This window comes from Aedes albopictus, chromosome 2 (genome assembly GCF_035046485.1).
Source record: "Aedes albopictus strain Foshan chromosome 2, AalbF5, whole genome shotgun sequence".
NCBI classification, from domain to species: Eukaryota; Metazoa; Arthropoda; class Insecta; order Diptera; family Culicidae; genus Aedes; species Aedes albopictus.
The window spans coordinates 396,118,931-396,141,430 of NC_085137.1; the positions used below are offsets into that span (position 1 = coordinate 396,118,931).

General features: G+C 26.9%; 2 protein-coding genes across 3 annotated transcripts in view; one reads left to right on the top strand and one right to left on the bottom strand.

Moving 5' to 3' along the window:
• The window catches only part of LOC109414878 (DAZ-associated protein 2), a 353,216-nt gene that overhangs the window by 18,952 nt on the left and 311,764 nt on the right, over positions 1–22,500 (bottom strand). The window contains exons 1-3 of one of the 2 annotated variants that reach the window (XM_029879305.2): positions 2,647–2,879; positions 1,981–2,036; positions 1,587–1,913 (exon numbers count right to left, since the gene is read on the bottom strand). In XM_029879305.2, coding sequence (XP_029735165.1) covers positions 1,587–1,913; positions 1,981–2,036; positions 2,647–2,668 — 405 coding nt within the window. In that variant the 5' untranslated portion in view covers positions 2,669–2,879. Of the gene's footprint in view, positions 1–1,586; positions 1,914–1,980; positions 2,037–2,646; positions 2,880–22,500 lie in introns of those variants that run through there. The other variant, XM_062853256.1, reaches the window with a different exon arrangement.
• Positions 19,564–20,342, top strand: LOC109413525 (E3 ubiquitin-protein ligase RNF4). The gene has a single exon (XM_019687206.3). It carries the CDS (start codon positions 19,627–19,629, stop codon positions 20,137–20,139), a length of 513 nt encoding a protein of 170 aa, XP_019542751.3. The 5' UTR covers positions 19,564–19,626; the 3' UTR covers positions 20,140–20,342.

The following is a 22,500-nucleotide window of genomic DNA, read 5'->3' on the forward strand; positions in this document are numbered from 1 at the left end:
TAAAATTTACTATTGTTACAGACTGTATCGCATTAAAAGAAACGTTGAATAAAAAATGGGGAGAAATGAAAATAATAGTTTTGAGAGAGCGTTATTAGCAAGTCAGATGTTAGATTCTAAGATTGAGGAGATAAGACTTCAGTTGGAAAACAGAGAAGAAAAAAATTTTGAGTTGCGAGATGGGGTGGTGTATAGAAAATCTAGAGAACACAAAGTATTATTTTATGTTTCGCAAAACATGATAAATCAAATTCTAAAAATGTATCATGATGATTTCGGACATTTTGGAGTAGAGAAAGTTTACGATCTAATTAACAAGTCATACTGGTTTCCGAACATAAAAGAACAGATAAAAAACTATATAAGTAATTGCTTAAAGTGTATAGTTTATTCAAAGAAAAATTTCAAGAAAGATGGTAATTTGAATATAGTAGATAAAGGGAACAAACCATTCCATACAATACACGTTGATCATTATGGACCAATAACTCTCAAAAATTGTAATTACAAGTATATTTTCGTTATAGTCGACGCTTTTACAAAATGTTTGAAACTTTATCCTTGTAAAACTACAAATACAAGTGAGATAATCAAACATCTTGAACATTACTTTAATGCATTTTCAATACCTGATCAAATTGTTTCAGATCGTGGAAGTTGCTTTACTTCGAATAGTTTTAAGGAATTCAATAACGAACATGAAGTGAAGCATATATTAATAGCTACCGCTTGCCCAAGAGCAAATGGTCAAGTAGAACGATGCAACAGAGTTTTGACGCCAGTGTGCTAAACTTGTTGAAAGCAATCCTACGCGAGGCTTTGGTCCAATTTTATTAGATGCTGAACTTTTCATCAATACAGGTCGGACTCGATTATCCGGAGTCAGGATCTGGCGCTTCCCAACATAATATCTCGAAAACGAAATGCTGTAAGAAGCTGAAATTTTGACTGATCACTAACCAAAGTTAGCTTAACATGTCAAAATTTCAGCATTATAGAGCAATTCGTTTCCCGGATATATATTTGAGAAGCAGCAGAACCCGACTCCGGATAATCGAGTCCGACCTGTAATACCTTTTGTAGATCGATAGGTAATACTCCGTCGCACGCGCAGCCTTAACAACGAAATAAAGCAATTCGACAGCCTGGACACACGTCAAGGCGATGGCGGACAATCGCCCAGGATGGAGATCTTTCAATTCGGCCCTCTGCACCACCGTGGGTGCCCAGAACTGAAAGTGAATTGCCCCTGTGGTCTGTTGGGACTACACTAGGAATTCCTTGATGGAACTCTGATATCGATAAGCCCAGAAAACAACGTAGGAAGAGTTTTAACAGACGTTGTACTTGTTCGGTTGAATCAGAGGCTTTCTAGTTTGGGTAAAGTCAATCAGTTAGCCCTAGGAGGATGTTGGATTGGAATAAATATGACCCAGACAGGATCGCTGAACGTGCACTACGCTATCGTAGGAAATTCAGAAAGGAGACTGTTGAAGCAATAGGTGAACATTTTCTTCAAGATTTACGAAAACATTCCACTAAAGAAAGATATCTTTTAAGCTACACTAGAGTTTGTTCCTACTCACCTGAACCTGATACATTGGCGTTTGATGATACACTTGTGGTGGCTGTGGTTGCGGGGCAGTCGCAATCGGGTACTGGTACATCGTCGGATGCACGGCTTGAGCGGGGATGGCCTGCTGGGTGGCAGCGGCATACGGTGGCGGCGGGGGAAGATGGTGAGGAGCGAACTGCATCGGGGCGGCCTGCGGTGCGGACGGATTCACGCTCCAGCTGTTCGGGTAGAACGGCTGCTGGTGGACGATCCCCGGCGGGTAGGGTGGATAACCGGCTGGTGTCATGCTCGTTACCACGGAGTTGTAAGATGGCGGTAGCTGTGCGTGCGCTGGAATCTTAAGGCGGAAAGGATTGTTACAGATTATAAAGTAGTGTTAGAGTTAGTATTAGACGAATACTTACTTGGCTGTTCACATATTGCTGATATGCGCCTTGTTGAGCCGCATCATAGGGATAACCTGGAAAGTGCACAATACATCAGTTGAAGTATTTACGTATCTATCTAGTTTTGATAAGTACAACAGTTGATTGGTAAAGAAAAAATAGCAATAACAATATAAATTGTGAATAATTATGTGAGTCATGTCGTTCAAAATCTTGTGTAATTTCATGCAACGCAGAATCAATTTATTACTCATCAAGAACAATGAATGCTCAACAAAATGTTTGATTTGTTGTTTTACAATAGAACATTCTTAAATTAATTATTTGTATGCAGCACAGTTTAAAATGCGTATCCTGCCATTTTAATGTAGGTACCCTGAGTTATGATTAGCTGCAAAGCTAATGAAACATCGATTATTCACCAGGTCTGAAAGACCATTTTCCAGATCGATGCGAAACGTAGAAAACCCGATTTAGAATGTCAATTCAGTACTCTGCATTTACGAAAAACCAAAATTTGTTCCAACCTAATTGAAAATATTCCTCCTACAAATCTTACGCGGAGATAAAGAACCTTGTGATTTCATGTTTTTATTGCACCAATTTACGCGAGCCACCATCATTTCGCACCAGCCATCATCAGTACCGAGCGCTGCTGGCTGGGTGTTTTCGATCGTCACTTACCAGTATTTGCTTTGTTGTTCATGATCTTAGGATTATCTGCCCTTTTGCTATTAATGTTAACTTGTAAATTTGTAACTATATATGGTTTTTAATACTATATAAGTTAAAAATAAATACAAAATTGCGTTAAAGACTTTTCTGCTCCTTGTGTAGTAACTTTTTAAATATCGATTTGTTTGTCTCTGGATCTGCGAGAAAAATGTCAACTCCGCTTGCTTCCCTTTTCGCGTTCTTTTACGCGGTGCGAAAGCGAGCGAAGAACGAAGAAGAGCGAGAGAGAAATCTATTTTCGCCCGTGCGTTATTTTTTCGCCCGAGGCGAGGGGTCATGCATAAAACTGGATCAACATTACAAAAAGGGCCTTTCGACATTGCAATATCCCACGAAACCTATTGCAAACGACAGGCCCATCCCTAATAAAAAATATGATACAACGTGCTTAACAACCCTTTCCGGCTATCATTTTGATCATACACAGAATGATACAATCATTCACCCTATCAGCAGTGTATAGTACATTTTTATTAGGGATGGCATCAATGAAATTTATTGTAGCCAACATCTAAAGCCTAGTATGCACCTGGTAAGAAAAGCACTCAAGAAAAAATCCCTCTAATTACCAAAGGAATTTTGACAACTGATTAGTATGGGAGGAAATGTCAGTTTTCCTTGCGGAATAATTGGGTTTTTAAATTAAGAAAAATGTATTGATTTTTTGATTTTATACGAAAGAGCACCTTTTTCTGAACCACCATGATTTTTTTCAGATTTTTAGAACTTCATTTTGGTACCTAAAATCGATTTCGAAGAGATTTTTAAAAATCACCTTTTGACAGCTGGCCAACTGCTTGACAGCTCCGCCCAATACAAAATGCAACGAGGGGTGATTCGACAAATCACTCCCATACAAACTTCAAACAGATTTTTAAATAGGTTCCCGGGCACCAAAATTCATGAAAATTTGGATTTCGGCTAAGTTTTGCATGCAGATTCTGAATATGGAATTATCTCAACACCACTAAAGAAGCCAATTGAACGGAACATTTTTCCGCAAGGAAAAGTGACAGCTCCTTTTGATTTGCCCGGCAGGCGTTACGAGCGTTACACAATTTTCATTTCTTTTCAGCTGCGGACCGCTCAAGAAATTTTGACAACGAAATCATTTCTTGACCGTTTCTTGTCCTATCCTTTCCCAGTACGGAGGGTTAGCCTAACATTAGCCTAATGTGAGACTAACTGGCCAGCATGTTAGGCTAACTTTTTGTCTCACTTTTGGCTAATGTTAGTCTAAAATTAGACAGATATGACACACTTTTGTTAGACATGTTGCAAACTCGAAACATGTTGTTAGTCTAACATTAGACTAACGTTAGACATGTTTTACTATGGGCTGTTAGACAAATGTTAGGCATAGATTTTATGCTGCTTGTTTTCATTCCAGCTGTCATTCGAACAAGAAGTGTGATTGTAGTAGTGAACTTTTGTCGACGTTCACTACTACAACCGTACTCTTGCCTCGAATGAAAGCTAGAGTCCCTATAATTAGAGTCTGGCGGACTGTCGCTTTCGACCGGAGCCAATCGAGCATGACGTCATAGTGTCCTCACCGATAAATGCTACACCGTGACGTCATGCTCGATTGGCTCCGATCGAAAGTGACAGTCCGCCAGACTCTAACTAGACTGACTCTAATGAAAGCTGGACGAAACATGTTTAATAAAAAACTCGGAGCCAATTAAAATTAAAATCAAAATTAAAATTAAAATTAAAATTAAAATAAAATTAAAATTAAAATTAAAATTAAAATTAAAATTAAAATTAAAATTAAAATTAAAATTAAAATTAAAATTAATATTAAAATTAAAATTAAAATTAAAATTAAAATTAAAATTAAAATTAAAATTAAAATTAAAATTAAAATTAAAATTAAAATTAAAATTAAAATTAAAATTAAAATTAAAATTAAAATTAAATTAAAATTAAAATTAAAATTAAAATTAAAATTAAAATTAAAATTAAAATTAAAATTAAAATTAAAATTAAAATTAAAATTAAAATTAAAATTAAAATTAAAATTAAAATTAAAATTAAAATTAAAATTAAAATTAAAATTAAAATTAAAATTAAAATTAAAATTAAAATTAAAATTAAAATTAAAATTAAAATTAAAATTAAAATTAAAATTAAAATTAAAATTAAAATTAAAATTAAAATTAAAATTAAAATTAAAATTAAAATTAAAATTAAAATTAAAATTAAAATTAAAATTAAAATTAAAATTAAAATTAAAATTAAAATTAAAATTAAAATTAAAATTAAAATTAAAATTAAAATTAAAATTAAAATTAAAATTAAAATTAAAATTAAAATTAAAATTAAAATTAAAATTAAAATTAAAATTAAAATTAAAATTAAAATTAAAATTAAAATTAAAATTAAAATTAAAATTAAAATTAAAATTAAAATTAAAATTAAAATTAAAATTAAAATTAAAATTAAAATTAAAATTAAAATTAAAATTAAAATTAAAATTAAAATTAAAATTAAAATTAAAATTAAAATTAAAATTAAAATTAAAATTAAAATTAAAATTAAAATTAAAATTAAAATTAAAATTAAAATTAAAATTAAAATTAAAATTAAAATTAAAATTAAAATTAAAATTAAAATTAAAATTAAAATTAAAATTAAAATTAAAATTAAAATTAAAATTAAAATTAAAATTAAAATTAAAATTAAAATTAAAATTAAAATTAAAATTAAAATTAAAATTAAAATTAAAATTAAAATTAAAATTAAAATTAAAATTAAAATTAAAATTAAAATTAAAATTAAAATTAAAATTAAAATTAAAATTAAAATTAAAATTAAAATTAAAATTAAAATTAAAATTAAAATTAAAATTAAAATTAAAATTAAAATTAAAATTAAAATTAAAATTAAAATTAAAATTAAAATTAAAATTAAAATTAAAATTAAAATTAAAATTAAAATTAAAATTAAAATTAAAATTAAAATTAAAATTAAAATTAAAATTAAAATTAAAATTAAAATTAAAATTAAAATTAAAATTAAAATTAAAATTAAAATTAAAATTAAAATTAAAATTAAAATTAAAATTAAAATTAAAATTAAAATTAAAATTAAAATTAAAATTAAAATTAAAATTAAAATTAAAATTAAAATTAAAATTAAAATTAAAATTAAAATTAAAATTAAAATTAAAATTAAAATTAAAATTAAAATTAAAATTAAAATTAAAATTAAAATTAAAATTAAAATTAAAATTAAAATTAAAATTAAAATTAAAATTAAAATTAAAATTAAAATTAAAATTAAAATTAAAATTAAAATTAAAATTAAAATTAAAATTAAAATTAAAATTAAAATTAAAATTAAAATTAAAATTAAAATTAAAATTAAAATTAAAATTAAAATTAAAATTAAAATTAAAATTAAAATTAAAATTAAAATTAAAATTAAAATTAAAATTAAAATTAAAATTAAAATTAAAATTAAAATTAAAATTAAAATTAAAATTAAAATTAAAATTAAAATTAAAATTAAAATTAAAATTAAAATTAAAATTAAAATTAAAATTAAAATTAAAATTAAAATTAAAATTAAAATTAAAATTAAAATTAAAATTAAAATTAAAATTAAAATTAAAATTAAAATTAAAATTAAAATTAAAATTAAAATTAAAATTAAAATTAAAATTAAAATTAAAATTAAAATTAAAATTAAAATTAAAATTAAAATTAAAATTAAAATTAAAATTAAAATTAAAATTAAAATTAAAATTAAAATTAAAATTAAAATTAAAATTAAAATTAAAATTAAAATTAAAATTAAAATTAAAATTAAAATTAAAATTAAAATTAAAATTAAAATTAAAATTAAAATTAAAATTAAAATTAAAATTAAAATTAAAATTAAAATTAAAATTAAAATTAAAATTAAAATTAAAATTAAAATTAAAATTAAAATTAAAATTAAAATTAAAATTAAAATTAAAATTAAAATTAAAATTAAAATTAAAATTAAAATTAAAATTAAAATTAAAATTAAAATTAAAATTAAAATTAAAATTAAAATTAAAATTAAAATTAAAATTAAAATTAAAATTAAAATTAAAATTAAAATTAAAATTAAAATTAAAATTAAAATTAAAATTAAAATTAAAATTAAAATTAAAATTAAAATTAAAATTAAAATTAAAATTAAATTAAAATTAAAATTAAAATTAAAATTAAAATTAAAATTAAAATTAAAATTAAAATTAAAATTAAAATTAAAATTAAAATTAAAATTAAAATTAAAATTAAAATTAAAATTAAAATTAAAATTAAAATTAAAATTAAAATTAAAATTAAAATTAAAATTAAAATTAAAATTAAAATTAAAATTAAAATTAAAATTAAAATTAAAATTAAAATTAAAATTAAAATTAAAATTAAAATTAAAATTAAAATTAAAATTAAAATTAAAATTAAAATTAAAATTAAAATTAAAATTAAAATTAAAATTAAAATTAAAATTAAAATTAAAATTAAAATTAAAATTAAAATTAAAATTAAAATTAAAATTAAATTTAAAATTAAATTTAAAATTAAAATTAAAATTAAAATTAAAATTAAAATTAAAATTAAAATTAAAATTAAAATTAAAATTAAAATTAAAATTAAAATTAAAATTAAAATTAAAATTAAAATTAAAATTAAAATTAAAATTAAAATTAAAATTAAAATTAAAATTAAAATTAAAATTAAAATTAAAATTAAAATTAAAATTAAATTAAAATTAAAATTAAAATTAAAATTAAAATTAAAATTAAAATTAAAATTAAAATTAAAATTAAATTAAAATCAAAATTAAAATTAAAATTTAGATTAAAATAAAATTAAAATTAAAATTAAAATTAAAATTAAAATTAAAATTAAAGTTAAAATTAAAATTAAAATTAAAATTAAAATTAAAATTAAAATTAAAATTAAAATTAAAATTAAAATTAAAATTAAAGTTAAAATTAAAATTAAAATTAAAATTAAAATTAAAATTAAAATTAAAATTAAAATTAAAATTAAAATTAAAATTAAAATTAAAATTAAAATTAAAATTAAAATTAAAATTAAAATTAAAATTAAAATTAAAATTAAAATTAAAATTAAAATTAAAATTAAAATTAAAATTAAAATTAAAATTAAAATTAAAATTAAAATTAAAATTAAAATTAAAATTAAAATTAAAATTAAAATTAAAATTAAAATTAAAATTAAAATTAAAATTAAAATTAAAATTAAAATTAAAATTAAAATTAAAATTAAAATTAAAATTAAAATTAAAATTAAAATTAAAATTAAAATTAAAATTAAAATTAAAATTAAAATTAAAATTAAAATTAAAATTAAAATTAAAATTAAAATTAAAATTAAAATTAAAATTAAAATTAAAATTAAAATTAAAATTAAAATTAAAATTAAAATTAAAATTAAAATTAAAATTAAAATTAAAATTAAAATTAAAATTAAAATTAAAATTAAAATTAAAATTAAAATTAAAATTAAAATTAAAATTAAAATTAAAATTAAAATTAAAATTAAAATTAAAATTAAAATTAAAATTAAAATTAAAATTAAAATTAAAATTAAAATTAAAATTAAAATTAAAATTAAAATTAAAATTAAAATTAAAATTAAAATTAAAATTAAAATTAAAATTAATATTAAAATTAATATTAAAATTAAAATTAAAATTAAAATTAAAATTAAAATTAAAATTAAAATTAAAATTAAAATTAAAATTAAAATTAAAATTAAAATTAAAATTAAAATTAAAATTAAAATTAAAATTAAAATTAAAATTAAAATTAAAATTAAAATTAAAATTAAAATTAAAATTAAAATTAAAATTAAAATTAAAATTAAAATTAAAATTAAAATTAAAATTAAAATTAAAATTAAAATTAAAATTAAAATTAAAATTAAAATTAAAATTAAAATTAAAATTAAAATTAAAATTAAAATTAAAATTAAAATTAAAATTAAAATTAAAATTAAAATTAAAATTAAAATTAAAATTAAAATTAAAATTAAAATTAAAATTAAAATTAAAATTAAAATTAAAATTAAAATTAAAATTAAAATTAAAATTAAAATTAAAATTAAAATTAAAATTAAAATTAAAATTAAAATTAAAATTAAAATTAAAATTAAAATTAAAATTAAAATTAAAATTAAAATTAAAATTAAAATTAAAATTAAAATTAAAATTAAAATTAAAATTAAAATTAAAATTAAAATTAAAATTAAAATTAAAATTAAAATTAAAATTAAAATTAAAATTAAAATTAAAATTAAAATTAAAATTAAAATTAAAATTAAAATTAAAATTAAAATTAAAATTAAAATTAAAATTAAAATTAAAATTAAAATTAAAATTAAAATTAAAATTAAAATTAAAATTAAAATTAAAATTAAAATTAAAATTAAAATTAAAATTAAAATTAAAATTAAAATTAAAATTAAAATTAAAATTAAAATTAAAATTAAAATTAAAATTAAAATTAAAATTAAAATTAAAATTAAAATTAAAATTAAAATTAAAATTAAAATTAAAATTAAAATTAAAATTAAAATTAAAATTAAAATTAAAATTAAAATTAAAATTAAAATTAAAATTAAAATTAAAATTAAAATTAAAATTAAAATTAAAATTAAAATTAAAATTAAAATTAAAATTAAAATTAAAATTAAAATTAAAATTAAAATTAAAATTAAAATTAAAATTAAAATTAAAATTAAAATTAAAATTAAAATTAAAATTAAAATTAAAATTAAAATTAAAATTAAAATTAAAATTAAAATTAAAATTAAAATTAAAATTAAAATTAAAATTAAAATTAAAATTAAAATTAAAATTAAAATTAAAATTAAAATTAAAATTAAAATTAAAATTAAAATTAAAATTAAAATTAAAATTAAAATTAAAATTAAAATTAAAATTAAAATTAAAATTAAAATTAAAATTAAAATTAAAATTAAAATTAAAATTAAAATTAAAATTAAAATTAAAATTAAAATTAAAATTAAAATTAAAATTAAAATTAAAATTAAAATTAAAATTAAAATTAAAATTAAAATTAAAATTAAAATTAAAATTAAAATTAAAATTAAAATTAAAATTAAAATTAAAATTAAAATTAAAATTAAAATTAAAATTAAAATTAAAATTAAAATTAAAATTAAAATTAAAATTAAAATTAAAATTAAAATTAAAATTAAAATTAAAATTAAAATTAAAATTAAAATTAAAATTAAAATTAAAATTAAAATTAAAATTAAAATTAAAATTAAAATTAAAATTAAAATTAAAATTAAAATTAAAATTAAAATTAAAATTAAAATTAAAATTAAAATTAAAATTAAAATTAAAATTAAAATTAAAATTAAAATTAAAATTAAAATTAAAATTAAAATTAAAATTAAAATTAAAATTAAAATTAAAATTAAAATTAAAATTAAAATTAAAATTAAAATTAAAATTAAAATTAAAATTAAAATTAAAATTAAAATTAAAATTAAAATTAAAATTAAAATTAAAATTAAAATTAAAATTAAAATTAAATTAAAATTAAAATTAAAATTAAAATTAAAATTAAAATTAAAATTAAAATTAAAATTAAAATTAAAATTAAAATTAAAATTAAAATTAAAATTAAAATTAAAATTAAAATTAAAATTAAATTAAAATCAAAATTAAAATTAAAATTAAGATTAAAATTAAAATTAAAATTAAAATTAAAATTAAAATTAAAATTAAAATTAAAATTAAAATTAAAATTAAAATTAAAATTAAAATTAAAATTAAAATTAAAATTAAAATTAAAATTAAAATTAAAATTAAAACTAAAATTAAAATTAAAATTAAAATTAAAATTAAAATTAAATTAAAATTAAAATTAAAATTAAAATTAAAATTAAAATTAAATTAAAATTAAATTAAAATTAAAATTAAATTAAAATTAAATTAAAATTAAATTAAAATTAAATTAAAATTAAATTAAAATAAATTAAAATTAAATTAAAATTAAATTAAAATTAAATTAAAATTAAATTAAAATTAAATTAAAATTAAATTAAAATTAAATTAAAATTAAATTAAAATTAAATTAAAATTAAATTAAAATTAAATTAAAATTAAATTAAAATTAAATTAAAATTAAATTAAAATTAAATTAAAATTAAATTAAAATTAAATTAAAATTAAATTAAAATTAAATTAAAATTAAATTAAAATTAAATTAAAATTAAATTAAAATTAAATTAAAATTAAATTAAAATTAAATTAAAATTAAATTAAAATTAAATTAAAATTAAATTAAAATTAAATTAAAATTAAATTAAAATTAAATTAAAATTAAATTAAAATTAAATTTAAATTAAATTTAAATTAAATTAAAATTAAATTTAAATTAAAATTAAATTAAAATTAAATTAAAATTAAATTAAAATTAAATTAAAATTAAATTAAAATTAAATTAAAATTAAATTAAAATTAAATTAAAATTAAATTAAAATTAAATTAAAATTAAATTAAAATTAAATTAAAATTAAATTAAAATTAAATTAAAATTAAATTAAAATTAAATTAAAATTAAATTAAAATTAAATTAAAATTAAATTAAAATTAAATTAAAATTAAATTAAAATTAAATTAAAATTAAATTAAAATTAAATTAAAATTAAATTAAAATTAAATTAAAATTAAATTAAAATTAAATTAAAATTAAATTAAAATTAAATTAAAATTAAATTAAAATTAAATTAAAATTAAATTAAAATTAAATTAAAATTAAATTAAAATTAAATTAAAATTAAATTAAAATTAAATTAAAATTAAATTAAAATTAAATTAAAATTAAATTAAAATTAAATTAAAATTAAATTAAAATTAAATTAAAATTAAATTAAAATTAAATTAAAATTAAATTAAAATTAAATTAAAATTAAATTAAAATTAAATTAAAATTAAATTAAAATTAAATTAAAATTAAATTAAAATTAAATTAAAATTAAATTAAAATTAAATTAAAATTGATTGAAATTGATTGATTGATTTGTCTCTATGTAAGAGACTTTCAGCCCTTGGCTTTGAAATTGAATTAAAATTAAAGTGACTCACCGACACGATGAGGCCAAACTTAACGGAATCGGACACTATTTTGGTGATGACTGGTTCCGGCGACAATACGACGAGAACGAACAAGACTTATTGACCAGCAGCAGCGACGAGGCACTAACGGGTTGGACGACGGAACGACTGAAATGGTTCCTACGGGTCTAAACTAATTGAGACACGAATTTTTACGACCGACGAACGCGATTTTCAAGCTGCCGCAACTAACAAAGTTTTTTTCCACTGCCATTTGCTCAACTGACAATGATGCGCGAAAAAATCGAACATTCAGCATAAATTCGGAGTTATGATTTATGCTCTCCAGCAATTTTCGATGAGCAACATAACTAACAAATGCCTAACAGTGTCGAACGCCTAACTTCCTCCGTGCTGGGTTCCACAGTACTTTTCAGGTGCGTACTACACTTAAGGGAAGATTCTTTTATTACGTCCATCATTTTTCGGGATTTTTAGACCCCCCCCCCTCTCCCCCCTCTGTCACGCTATTTTCCTATACCTAATACACGTACTGTCACATTTTCTTAGACCCCCCTGTGGTGTATAAAGTGAGGGTTATAGAAATAAAGTTAAATTATGTTTTAATGCTTTTCCTCCGTGCGCGAAACATACGCTAAAGCCTGATGAGCTTTGAATTTGACAGGCAAACGAAAGCTTCCTCACAGGTTGCTTTCGGTTTTTGCGTGAACCGGTTCGAGCATGATGCGCACTTGACGACGGCGATTCTCTGTGTTAGTATGGGATAGTAGCTGTATGCTTAGGCAACACACAAGAGCATGAATGATGCACGGTGCGACTGATGTGTCGTATAGGCGGTAATGGTATGTGTGCCATGCTGTCTCGGTAGGCTCGAGAATGAGTACAGGTTTTCAGTTTGTAAACGGTTTTTGCGGCGAACGGTCACCACCAGATTTTGCTACCAGAGCAAAACGGTGATTTGGAGGTTTGGATTTCGGGCGTCGGTTACCACAATGGCGCACTTCGGTAGGTATGTTGTGATGAAAAATGGATAGATTTTCATGGAGCGACAGGTCTCCAAGTAAGAATTAGGGAGCGACAGATCTCCTAGTTTGATTTTCCGGAGCGACAGGTCTCCGAGGACTGTGGAGCGACAGGTCTCCCAGTCTAAATTTTCGAAGCGACAGGTCTTCGAGGTTTATAATCTATATTTCGAAGCGACAGGTCTTCAAACGAGAGTGCTGTGAAGCGACAGGTCTTCCAGTCTAGTTTTCCGGAGCGACAGGTCTCCGAAGACTATATTTCGAAGCGACAGGTCTTCGAACAAGAGTACTGTGGTGCGACAGGTCTCCCTGATGAGTTTTGCGAAGCGACAGGTCTCCGAAGATTGTATTCGAATTAACAGAATGAGGTTAAACTGCATTTGAATTAAAATTAATATGAATTCAATTCGATAGGATCATGTACTTGATTACAGACAAACAGATCGTGCTTTGCCAACGTCAAATTTTGATCAGAAAGGATTGTGATCGGATTAAATCCAAATTGGAGTTTGCACGACACAATTTGTAAGAGGTGAATTTGTTTTGGTCGAGTCACCGGTCACAGACAATGAGACATAGCAATCACAGACAAACATATTTGACATAAAATGCATGGAATGAAGATTGATAATGTTGATGGTGCTGATGATGATAAGGATGATGATGAGAAGAAGATGATTATTATGATGATGATGATGACGATGATGATGATAATGATCATGAGGATGATGGTGGAGATGATGAGGATGATGATAAGGATGATGATGAGGAAAATGATGATGATGATGAGGATAATGATGATTTAGGATGATGATGATGATGAGGATGATGATGATGCTGGTGAGGATGATGATGATGATGATGATGATGATGATGATGATGATGATGATGATGATGATGATGATAATGTTGATGATGATGATGATGATGAAAATGGTGATGATGATGATGAAGATGATGATTAGGAAAATGATGAATACGATGATGATGATGGCGAGGATGATGATAATGATGATGAGGATGATGATGATGATGAGGATGATGATGATGAGGCAAATGATTATAAGGATGATGATGCTAATGAAGATGAGGATGATGATGATGATGATGATGAGGAAAATGATGATGAGGAAAATGATGATGATGATGATGCTGATGCTGATTAGGTATGGATTAGTATGGATGATGATAGTGAGGATGATGAAGATTAGGATGATGATGGTGATGATGAAGATGATGATTAGGATGATGACGGTGTTGAGGAGGATGATGATGATGAGGATGATGATGATGAGGATGATGATGATGAGGATGATTATGATAAGGATGATAATGATACGGAGGATGATGAGGATAACGATGTTGAGGATGATGATGGCGATGATGAGGATGCTAATGATGATGATGATGATGTGGATGATGATGATGATGTGGATGATGATAATGATGAGGATGATGATGACGATTAGGCAAATGATTATAAGGATTATGATGCTAATGAGGATGAGGATGATGAGGATGATGATGGTGAGGAAAATGATGATGGGGATGATGATTAGGATATTTATAATGTTTTTAGTATGGATGATGATGATGAAGATTAGGATGATGATGGTGATGATAAAGATGATAATGGTAATGATGAGGATAACGATGATGAGGATGATGATGATAAGGATGATAATGATAAGGATGATGATGAGGATAATGATGATGAGGATGATGATGGTGATGTTGAGGATGATAATGATGAAGATGATAATGATAATGAGGATGAGAATGATGAGGATGATGATGATGAGGAAAATGATTATGAGGATGATGTTGATGATGATGATTAGGATATTGATAATGTTTTTAGTATAGATGATGATATTGATGATGATGATTAAGATTAGGATGATGATGGTGATGATGAAGATGATAAGGATGATGATGAAGATGATGATAATGATGATGAGGATGATGATGATGAGGATGATGATAAGGATGATAAGGATGATGATGAGGATAATGATGATTATAAGGAAAATTATGATAAGGATAATGATGATGATGAGGATTGAGATGATGAGGATGATGATGAGAAAAAGATGGTTATGATGATGATGATGATGATAAGGATGACGATGAGCATAATGATTATTAGGATTATGATAATGATTAGGATGATGATTATGATGATAATAATGATGATGCTGGTGAGGATGATGATGATGATAATGGTGATGATGATTAGGATGAGGATGATGATGATGAGGTATGATGATGAGAATGATGATGATAATGATGATGATGATGAGGATGATGATGATGAGGATGATGATGATGAGGCAAATGATCATAAGGATGATGATGTTAATGAAGATGAGAATGATGATGATGAGGAAAGTGATGATGAGGATGATGCTGATGATGATGAGGATGATGATTAGGATATTGATGTTTTAAATATGGATGATGATGATGAGGATGATGAAGATCAGGATGATGATGGTGATGATGAAGATGATGATTAGGATGATGATGGTGATGATTATGATAATGATGATGAGGATGATGATGATGATTAGGATATTGATAATATTTTCAGTATGGATAATGATGATGATGATGATGATGAGGATGAGGATGATGATGATAAGGATGATAATGATAAGGATGATGATGAGGATGATGATGATGATGTTGAGGATGATAATGATGATGATGACGATGAGGATGATAATGATAATGAGGAAGAGGATGATGTGGATGATGATGATGATGAGGAAAATGATGTTTAGGATGATGATTGTTTTTAGTATGGATGATGAAGATTTGGATTATGATGGTGATGATGAAGATGATGATTAAGATGATGATGGTGATGATGAGGATGATGATGAGGATGATGATGAGTATGATGATGATGGTGATGATGATGATGAGTATGATGATGATAAGGATGATGATGATGATGATGATGATGATGATGATGATGATGATGATGATGAAGATGATGCTGATGATGGATGATGATGATGACGTTGATATCGAGGATGATGATGATGAAGATGAAGATGATGATGGATGATGATGATGACGTTAATGTCGAGGATGATGATGATGAACATGATGATTTTTTTATCGAATTCAAACAAAAATTAGCGTATTTTAAATTATCTGAAAGTAGAGAAGGGGGCGAATGTGGTGTATAAAGTGAGGGTTATAGAAATAAAGTTAAATTATGTTTTGATGCTTTTCCTCCGTGCGCGAAACATACGCTAAAGCCTGATGAGCTTTGAATTTGACAGGCAAACGAAAGCTTCCTCACAGGTTGCTTTCGGTTTTTGCGTGAACCGGTTCGAGCATGATGCGCACTTGACGACGGCGATTCTCTGTGTTAGTATGGGATAGTAGCTGTATGCTTAGGCAACACACAAGAGCATGAATGATGCACGGTGCGACTGATGTGTCGTATAGGCGGTAATGGTATGTGTGCCATGCTGTCTCGGTAGGCTCGAGAATGAGTACAGGTTTTCAGTTTGTAAACGGTTTTTGCGGCGAACGGTCACCACCAGATTTTGCTACCAGAGCAAAACGGTGATTTGGAGGTTTGGATTTCGGGCGTCGGTTACCACACCCCCCTCCCCCCAAAATGTTGGACGTAATATTTGAACGTTCCCTAAATGCATTATTGCCCATTGCACGGTGACGTCATCAAGAAATCGCTCTCTTTCTCTCCTACGGGAAATTAGAAAACAACAGGACCAACACCTGTCAAATTTGACAGGTACTGGTCCTGTTGTTTTCAAACTCTCTGAAGGAGCAAAAAAGATAGAATTTCGCCGTGAGGTGGTCTATATTCGGTGCAAATTGAAACGAGCGTCTAATCAACAAACGCAGGTTTTGTTCTCAATAGAGCTTGCTGACGTTTATTCACCTTTCTCTTTCAAACATGTAGGCGGAATAGGATTTGTTGTCATCGAGAAAGGTTTCCCGATGAAAACAAATCCTATCCCGTCTGCAAGCTTGAAAGAGAGAGGTGAATAAACGTCAGCAAGCTCTATGCGTGTTTGTTGGGTTGCTTTATTCGCATAATCGCATGCTGCTCTGACCGTACATTAATATTAAAGCGAGTTTGAAGGGTTTTACGATCATAAGAGGTGGAAAAAATGATTCGAAAAAAATTATCAACAAACTAAAATAAACATTAAACAAAAAATGGGGCACGTTCGGTGTAGTACTAGATTTGTAGTAATGAGCTGAATTTTAGTATGGTGAGAAGGCCAATTCTCTGTTTTTGCAATGAAATGGTGCAAAAAGCGTTTGTATTATGATTCCTTGCCTAGTTTGATGCTGTTTGAGCAAATCTTTGGATAACTATGTTGTTTATGTTGCAAGAAATGGAGAAAAAACAACACTCTTGCCCAAAGTTTTGCTCAAACAGCATCAAATTAGGCAAGGAATCATAATACCCACGCTTTTTGCACCATTTCATTGCAGAAACGGAGAATTGACCTTCTCACCATACTAAAATTCAGCTCATTACTACAAATCTAGTACTTCACCGATCTGTCCTATTGTTGATGTTTTCGCATTTGACAGTGGGCGCTATTTACTAGCGCCCAGGACATCCTGTCTACCATGATTCCAATGCATTGATATAGGCCACCAGGGTGCGAGAACGCCATTTTTAAGAATCCAACATCTTGTATGTAAACATTTGTGTATCCACAAAGGATTCCATTGTGGATGCACGATAGATGTTGGCTCCTGTCAGATGCATTAGATGGGATTAGGGTTGCCACATACGTGATATAGGCCGTGTCAGGGGCCTGGCAAACGATATAGGCTTCGCGAGATACCTAAATAAAATTTGGAGAACTTAATATACGCGTAACGGTCTGTCCAAATTACCTAAATGGGCTTTTTCATTTGACGTCTAAAATCAGCTGATTTTTATGGCCTTTGACAGTTCTAGATTGAGTTTAAATAAGGGCGAAAGTAACATGAGAGAGTTCTCTTCATCGACTCCCTCTTCTGCAAATTAAAGTGACAAGATGCAAATTCAATCGAACTTTTTTATACTCAGACGCTAGATTGCATAGCAACCTAGCGATTTATGACCAAAAAGTGCAACCATAGGGTTCGTTCAAATATTACGTAACGCTAAAGGGGGAGGGAGGGGGTCTAGCGCTGTGTTACGCTTCATACAAAATTTCAAAATTTTCCATACAAAAGTTGTTACGTGGGGGAGGGAGGGGTCTAAAACGGCCAAATTTTGCGTTACGTAATATTTGAATGAACCCATACTTGCATCTTGTCACTTTAATTTGAAGAAGAGAGAATCGATGAAGAGAACTCTCTCATGTTACTTTCGCCCTTATTTAAACTCAATCTAGAGTTATTCTATGAAAATGACAATTCAGCGCTTACGGACCCAGCGGACCCGCATGCGGCAAGGTAGGCCTACTGCTCATCTTTTGCGAGTGTGTTAGTGTGACTGGCAACGCGACCAGAAGCCTAGTCGAATCCTGCTTGGAAATCGGTTTGTTTTGTCGATGGGGGTGGCCCGCGAAATCGCATTGTGTTGTTTGGGAAGGCCCGCTCGATGCATGCTAGGTAGGCGTAGTTTGTTCGAGTTTGACGTGCCTGTACCCTCCCTGTACGGACCTGTCAACTGAAAAGGCCTATATAAGGCAATCCATGAGACAGATGCGATCAGCTGATTTTCCTTATTTACCATGTATTTTTGACATTCGTCGATCGGGGTGACAGTTGAACACAAAGGAATTTGTTAAGCACCGAGAACACTCGACGAAAATCTGGTAAGCTGCACGTACACTTTGTTTACAGTTTCATCTGTCACCCCCATCGCGATATGTCCTCATGGATTGCCTTATTCAACTATACATTTTTGGGAAAGACCCTTTTCAAATGCTATGCGAGAAGTAACGCACAGATTTAATCACTCGTAAGTCGTAACGCATGCATTCGTAAACAAACTACAGTGCAGTGCAGTGAAAGTGTACACGGAACTACAAATCAACCCAAATTTAAGTTGTTTTGACGCAATCCCGGTCTTCCGTGGAATAACTCAAATTTGCGTCAAACAGCGAAAGTGGTGAGTGGGTAGTTCTCGTTTGAGAGCGGCAAAAAAAATTAACCCACTGGTAAGTTATTTTCACCCAACGGAGGCCTCAAATGACGCAAATTTGGGTTAACTCAAGAAAACCCAAATTTGGCTTCTTCCACGGAAGAGCAGCGGATGCGTCGGTGCTTTTCTCTTTGTTTTCGACAACATTGCGGTGGGGCGAGGGAGAAAACAACCCAACTTTGAGTTAAAACTAAAAGCAGTTTAGCCAAATTTGAGTTTTTAAAACTTATTCTTTGGGTTTTAATATTTTTCCGTGTAAGGATAGCCTCAAGCCATAAACGGAAAAACCCAACAACAACAACAACGTGTAAGGATCATTCATTTTTTTTTTTTAAATTATAGAGGTAATCACGTTCAAATGTATGCGTGCCTTTTTTGTAGATGTAGTTGTGAAACTGCGAGGAAAATATTTGCACTCTTGCCGCGGGCGTTAGTTTTATCATTATTTACCCGTTTTACCCAATTCGATTGGGTAATATTTGCATATGCAATCTGAATAGCCTTTCAATCGGCGTGCACTTTTGTGTGAGGAAAAATGTGCGCTAGTGTTCGTGTGTTGAAATGTCACATCTCTATTAATCAATCTCGAATCAAAAAAGCAAAATCTTTCTGCGAATACCTATATTTTGTTTTATCAAAACTATGGATAGTAGTGTGGAATTCGTGGAGGATTTAGTCGAGGATGTGGATAATCCTGATGTCAGCATGGTTGACGTGATTCAGCGAGCGGAAGCTGTTCTAGCTTCACTGCCCGCACGGCGACCAACGACGAATCGAATCGTAAACAAACCAGCAACCGGAACCACAAAAGAACGTTCAAGAAGCACAAATAACAAGCCGGGTCCGTCGAGATCCACCATTCGGTACGCGTTGGATGATTCTGACTGCATCATTGTCATACCGGATCCGGAGGAGCCGAAGCCAACTGTGAATGCGCCCGCGGCACCTCCACCATCCCCGCCGGCGCCGGCTTCCGAAGCCATCTCCTGTCCGATATGCTTCGAACCGGTGTTCCAAGGACCGGCAGCATCCACCATCTGCGGCCATCTCTACTGTTACCAGTGCATCACCACCGAGATCAAGGTGCGACCGAAGTGCCCGATGTGCTCGCGACCGCTGCAGGCATCGGAGGTAATTCAGCTTTTCCGTAACTGATGGCTACGAGCCCGATCTGATTGATTTTTGTTTAACGTTATTTCGGGTTTCCTTTTCATAAAATAAAAACTAACGTGCCCGTTTCAATAAAAAATACAAATACCCACCTATAAAATAATGAATTCATGTTATACATATTATATTGAAATTATCAGATATTTTCTTGGGAAATAATAATCGATCGATTTTACTTCTCTATTGACCTAATGTTTTCATTAAATTTTTAAGCTATTTTCTTTCTCTGCTCACGTGGTGGGGGCTGGCTCATCAACACTTTCGGTCCGCTTTAGTGCTTTATGCATCATTGTGGCCAGGTGTTGTTCTAGTTTTTCCAGCTGTATTGTAAAGCATGAGCGGTGATCCTTGGCATTCTTGTGTAAATTGGGGTACTCGGAATGTTGATCGATCACCGATTATTGCTGGCAGATGCAGTGGAAAGTTTGTCTTAATACGTATTAATCGTCTCTGACAAACGAGAAAAACTGACCTCACTGATTACCTGTCTCTGAGCCAAAGTTGGTATAGAGGCTTCAGTCTCCGATTAATCGCTTTATGTTGGATGGAGGCTTTTAATCCAATGGGTTATGATGATGATTAACCTGGGCTTGTTAGGGGAATATCTGTAAATAAAAGAAAATCGGGTTAAGTACGGTTCCTTTGAATTCCACTAAGAATTTGCATCCTTTGACAGATACGTATTTCGACCTCAACTGTAAGGTCGTCTTCAGTGTCTTGTACTTGACTCGACTTACGGTTACATAGCCGCTATCCGAATGAAGAGAGTAATGTTCCGCGTAATATATCACAAATCAAAAGAGGTGCGGTACATTACGTGGAGCGGATATACTGAATTGGGTACCAGACCAAGTCCCTGCTGGGTGGCACGAAATAGGTGAGCCATAGACAATAGAATCGTCAATGTCGTAGGGCATAGTATGTGACTATTGTCGAAACAACACTATTTTTGGTCATTGTCCAACCAAGATCATAAGCGGCGTCTACTTACACTAAGCGCATAACTATTATGTTTCCAGTACAAAACCGAATTAGCGACATTTTTTCTTTGACTTCCGCTGCTTTTGCCTTGCGTTAAACACAATGTCGGAAGTGGGGCGCTGAATAGAGCACCAGGTGTACAATACAGCGCCCCACTTCCGACATTGTGTTTAACGCAAGGCAAAAGCAGCGGAAGTCAAAGAAAAAATGTCGCTAATTCGGTTTTGAACTGAAAACATAATATGTTAGGGTCAAGATTAGGATGAAAATCATTGGTAAAATATGATAACACTTTTTAGTTTGTGTAGTTAGTTGAACTAGAGTTAACTTTTTATTGAGACATTTTCTGTAGGTTTATTCTGGATTACAATACATTAGCTGTCCTTTAACTGAATTATTTTATAACAGTAAACAACTTTATTCCTTCTTGATAAAAGATGTATTAACAAAAGCATTTCAATGTGGACAAAGTATTGCCAAACTATACATCTGATCAGATATTTTTCCGGTATTAAATTTGGGGTGGAGAGTTAAACACTTACGTAAAATAGTTTTAAAATGTCAGACAAACATCACATGAGCACAGCTACCAATGAACCAAACCTTCTCTACTGTTTTCTCATTTTGCCGCTTCCTATCCTCAATTGAACTTATCTGACACTAGTTAGGACTGTCTGTGGAAGATCCGGGTTTCTAATTCTGTGTAGGACTTGTTAAAACGGGATGCCTGATATGTACTGCGGACAAATGGGCTGGAAGTACTGAGCAATCACAATTACTGTCGTACTAATCATATTAAATGCATGCTTTTCTACTTACATCCCGAACGTCGCCAACCGGCAAAGAGGACATGACGAAAAAACGCGAGCTGGCCCTAACAAAAACTAGAAAGGCGATGAAAATGGTCACCAATGCAACGATATGGAAACAAAATAGATGAGAAATTATCGACCAAATCAAAATCTATGAACATATCGCTAATGTTCTTTATCATTCTTTCTTTTTCTCGTTTTAGCAACAAAATCAAAACTTCTCTACTATCTCTTCATTTTCTGCCTCTTCCCATCCTATTCCCACATCTTCCTATATCCTCTACCCCATCTATTGAATGTATCTGACACTTGTTGGGACTGGTAACGCCAGCGCCTGCCTGTGGAAGATCCCGGTGTGCTAATTCGGTGTAGGACATGTTAACGGGGGAGGCTTAGTAGGTCCACATCTGCCTACAAGCAGATGGGCTGACAGTTGTCGGCCTGGGTGTGGACTGAGCAATTACAATTACAATTACAATTTTCTTTCTCTGCTCACGTCGTAAGTGGAACTGAACTTTCTATAGAATATATAGTAATATATATTATAATATAT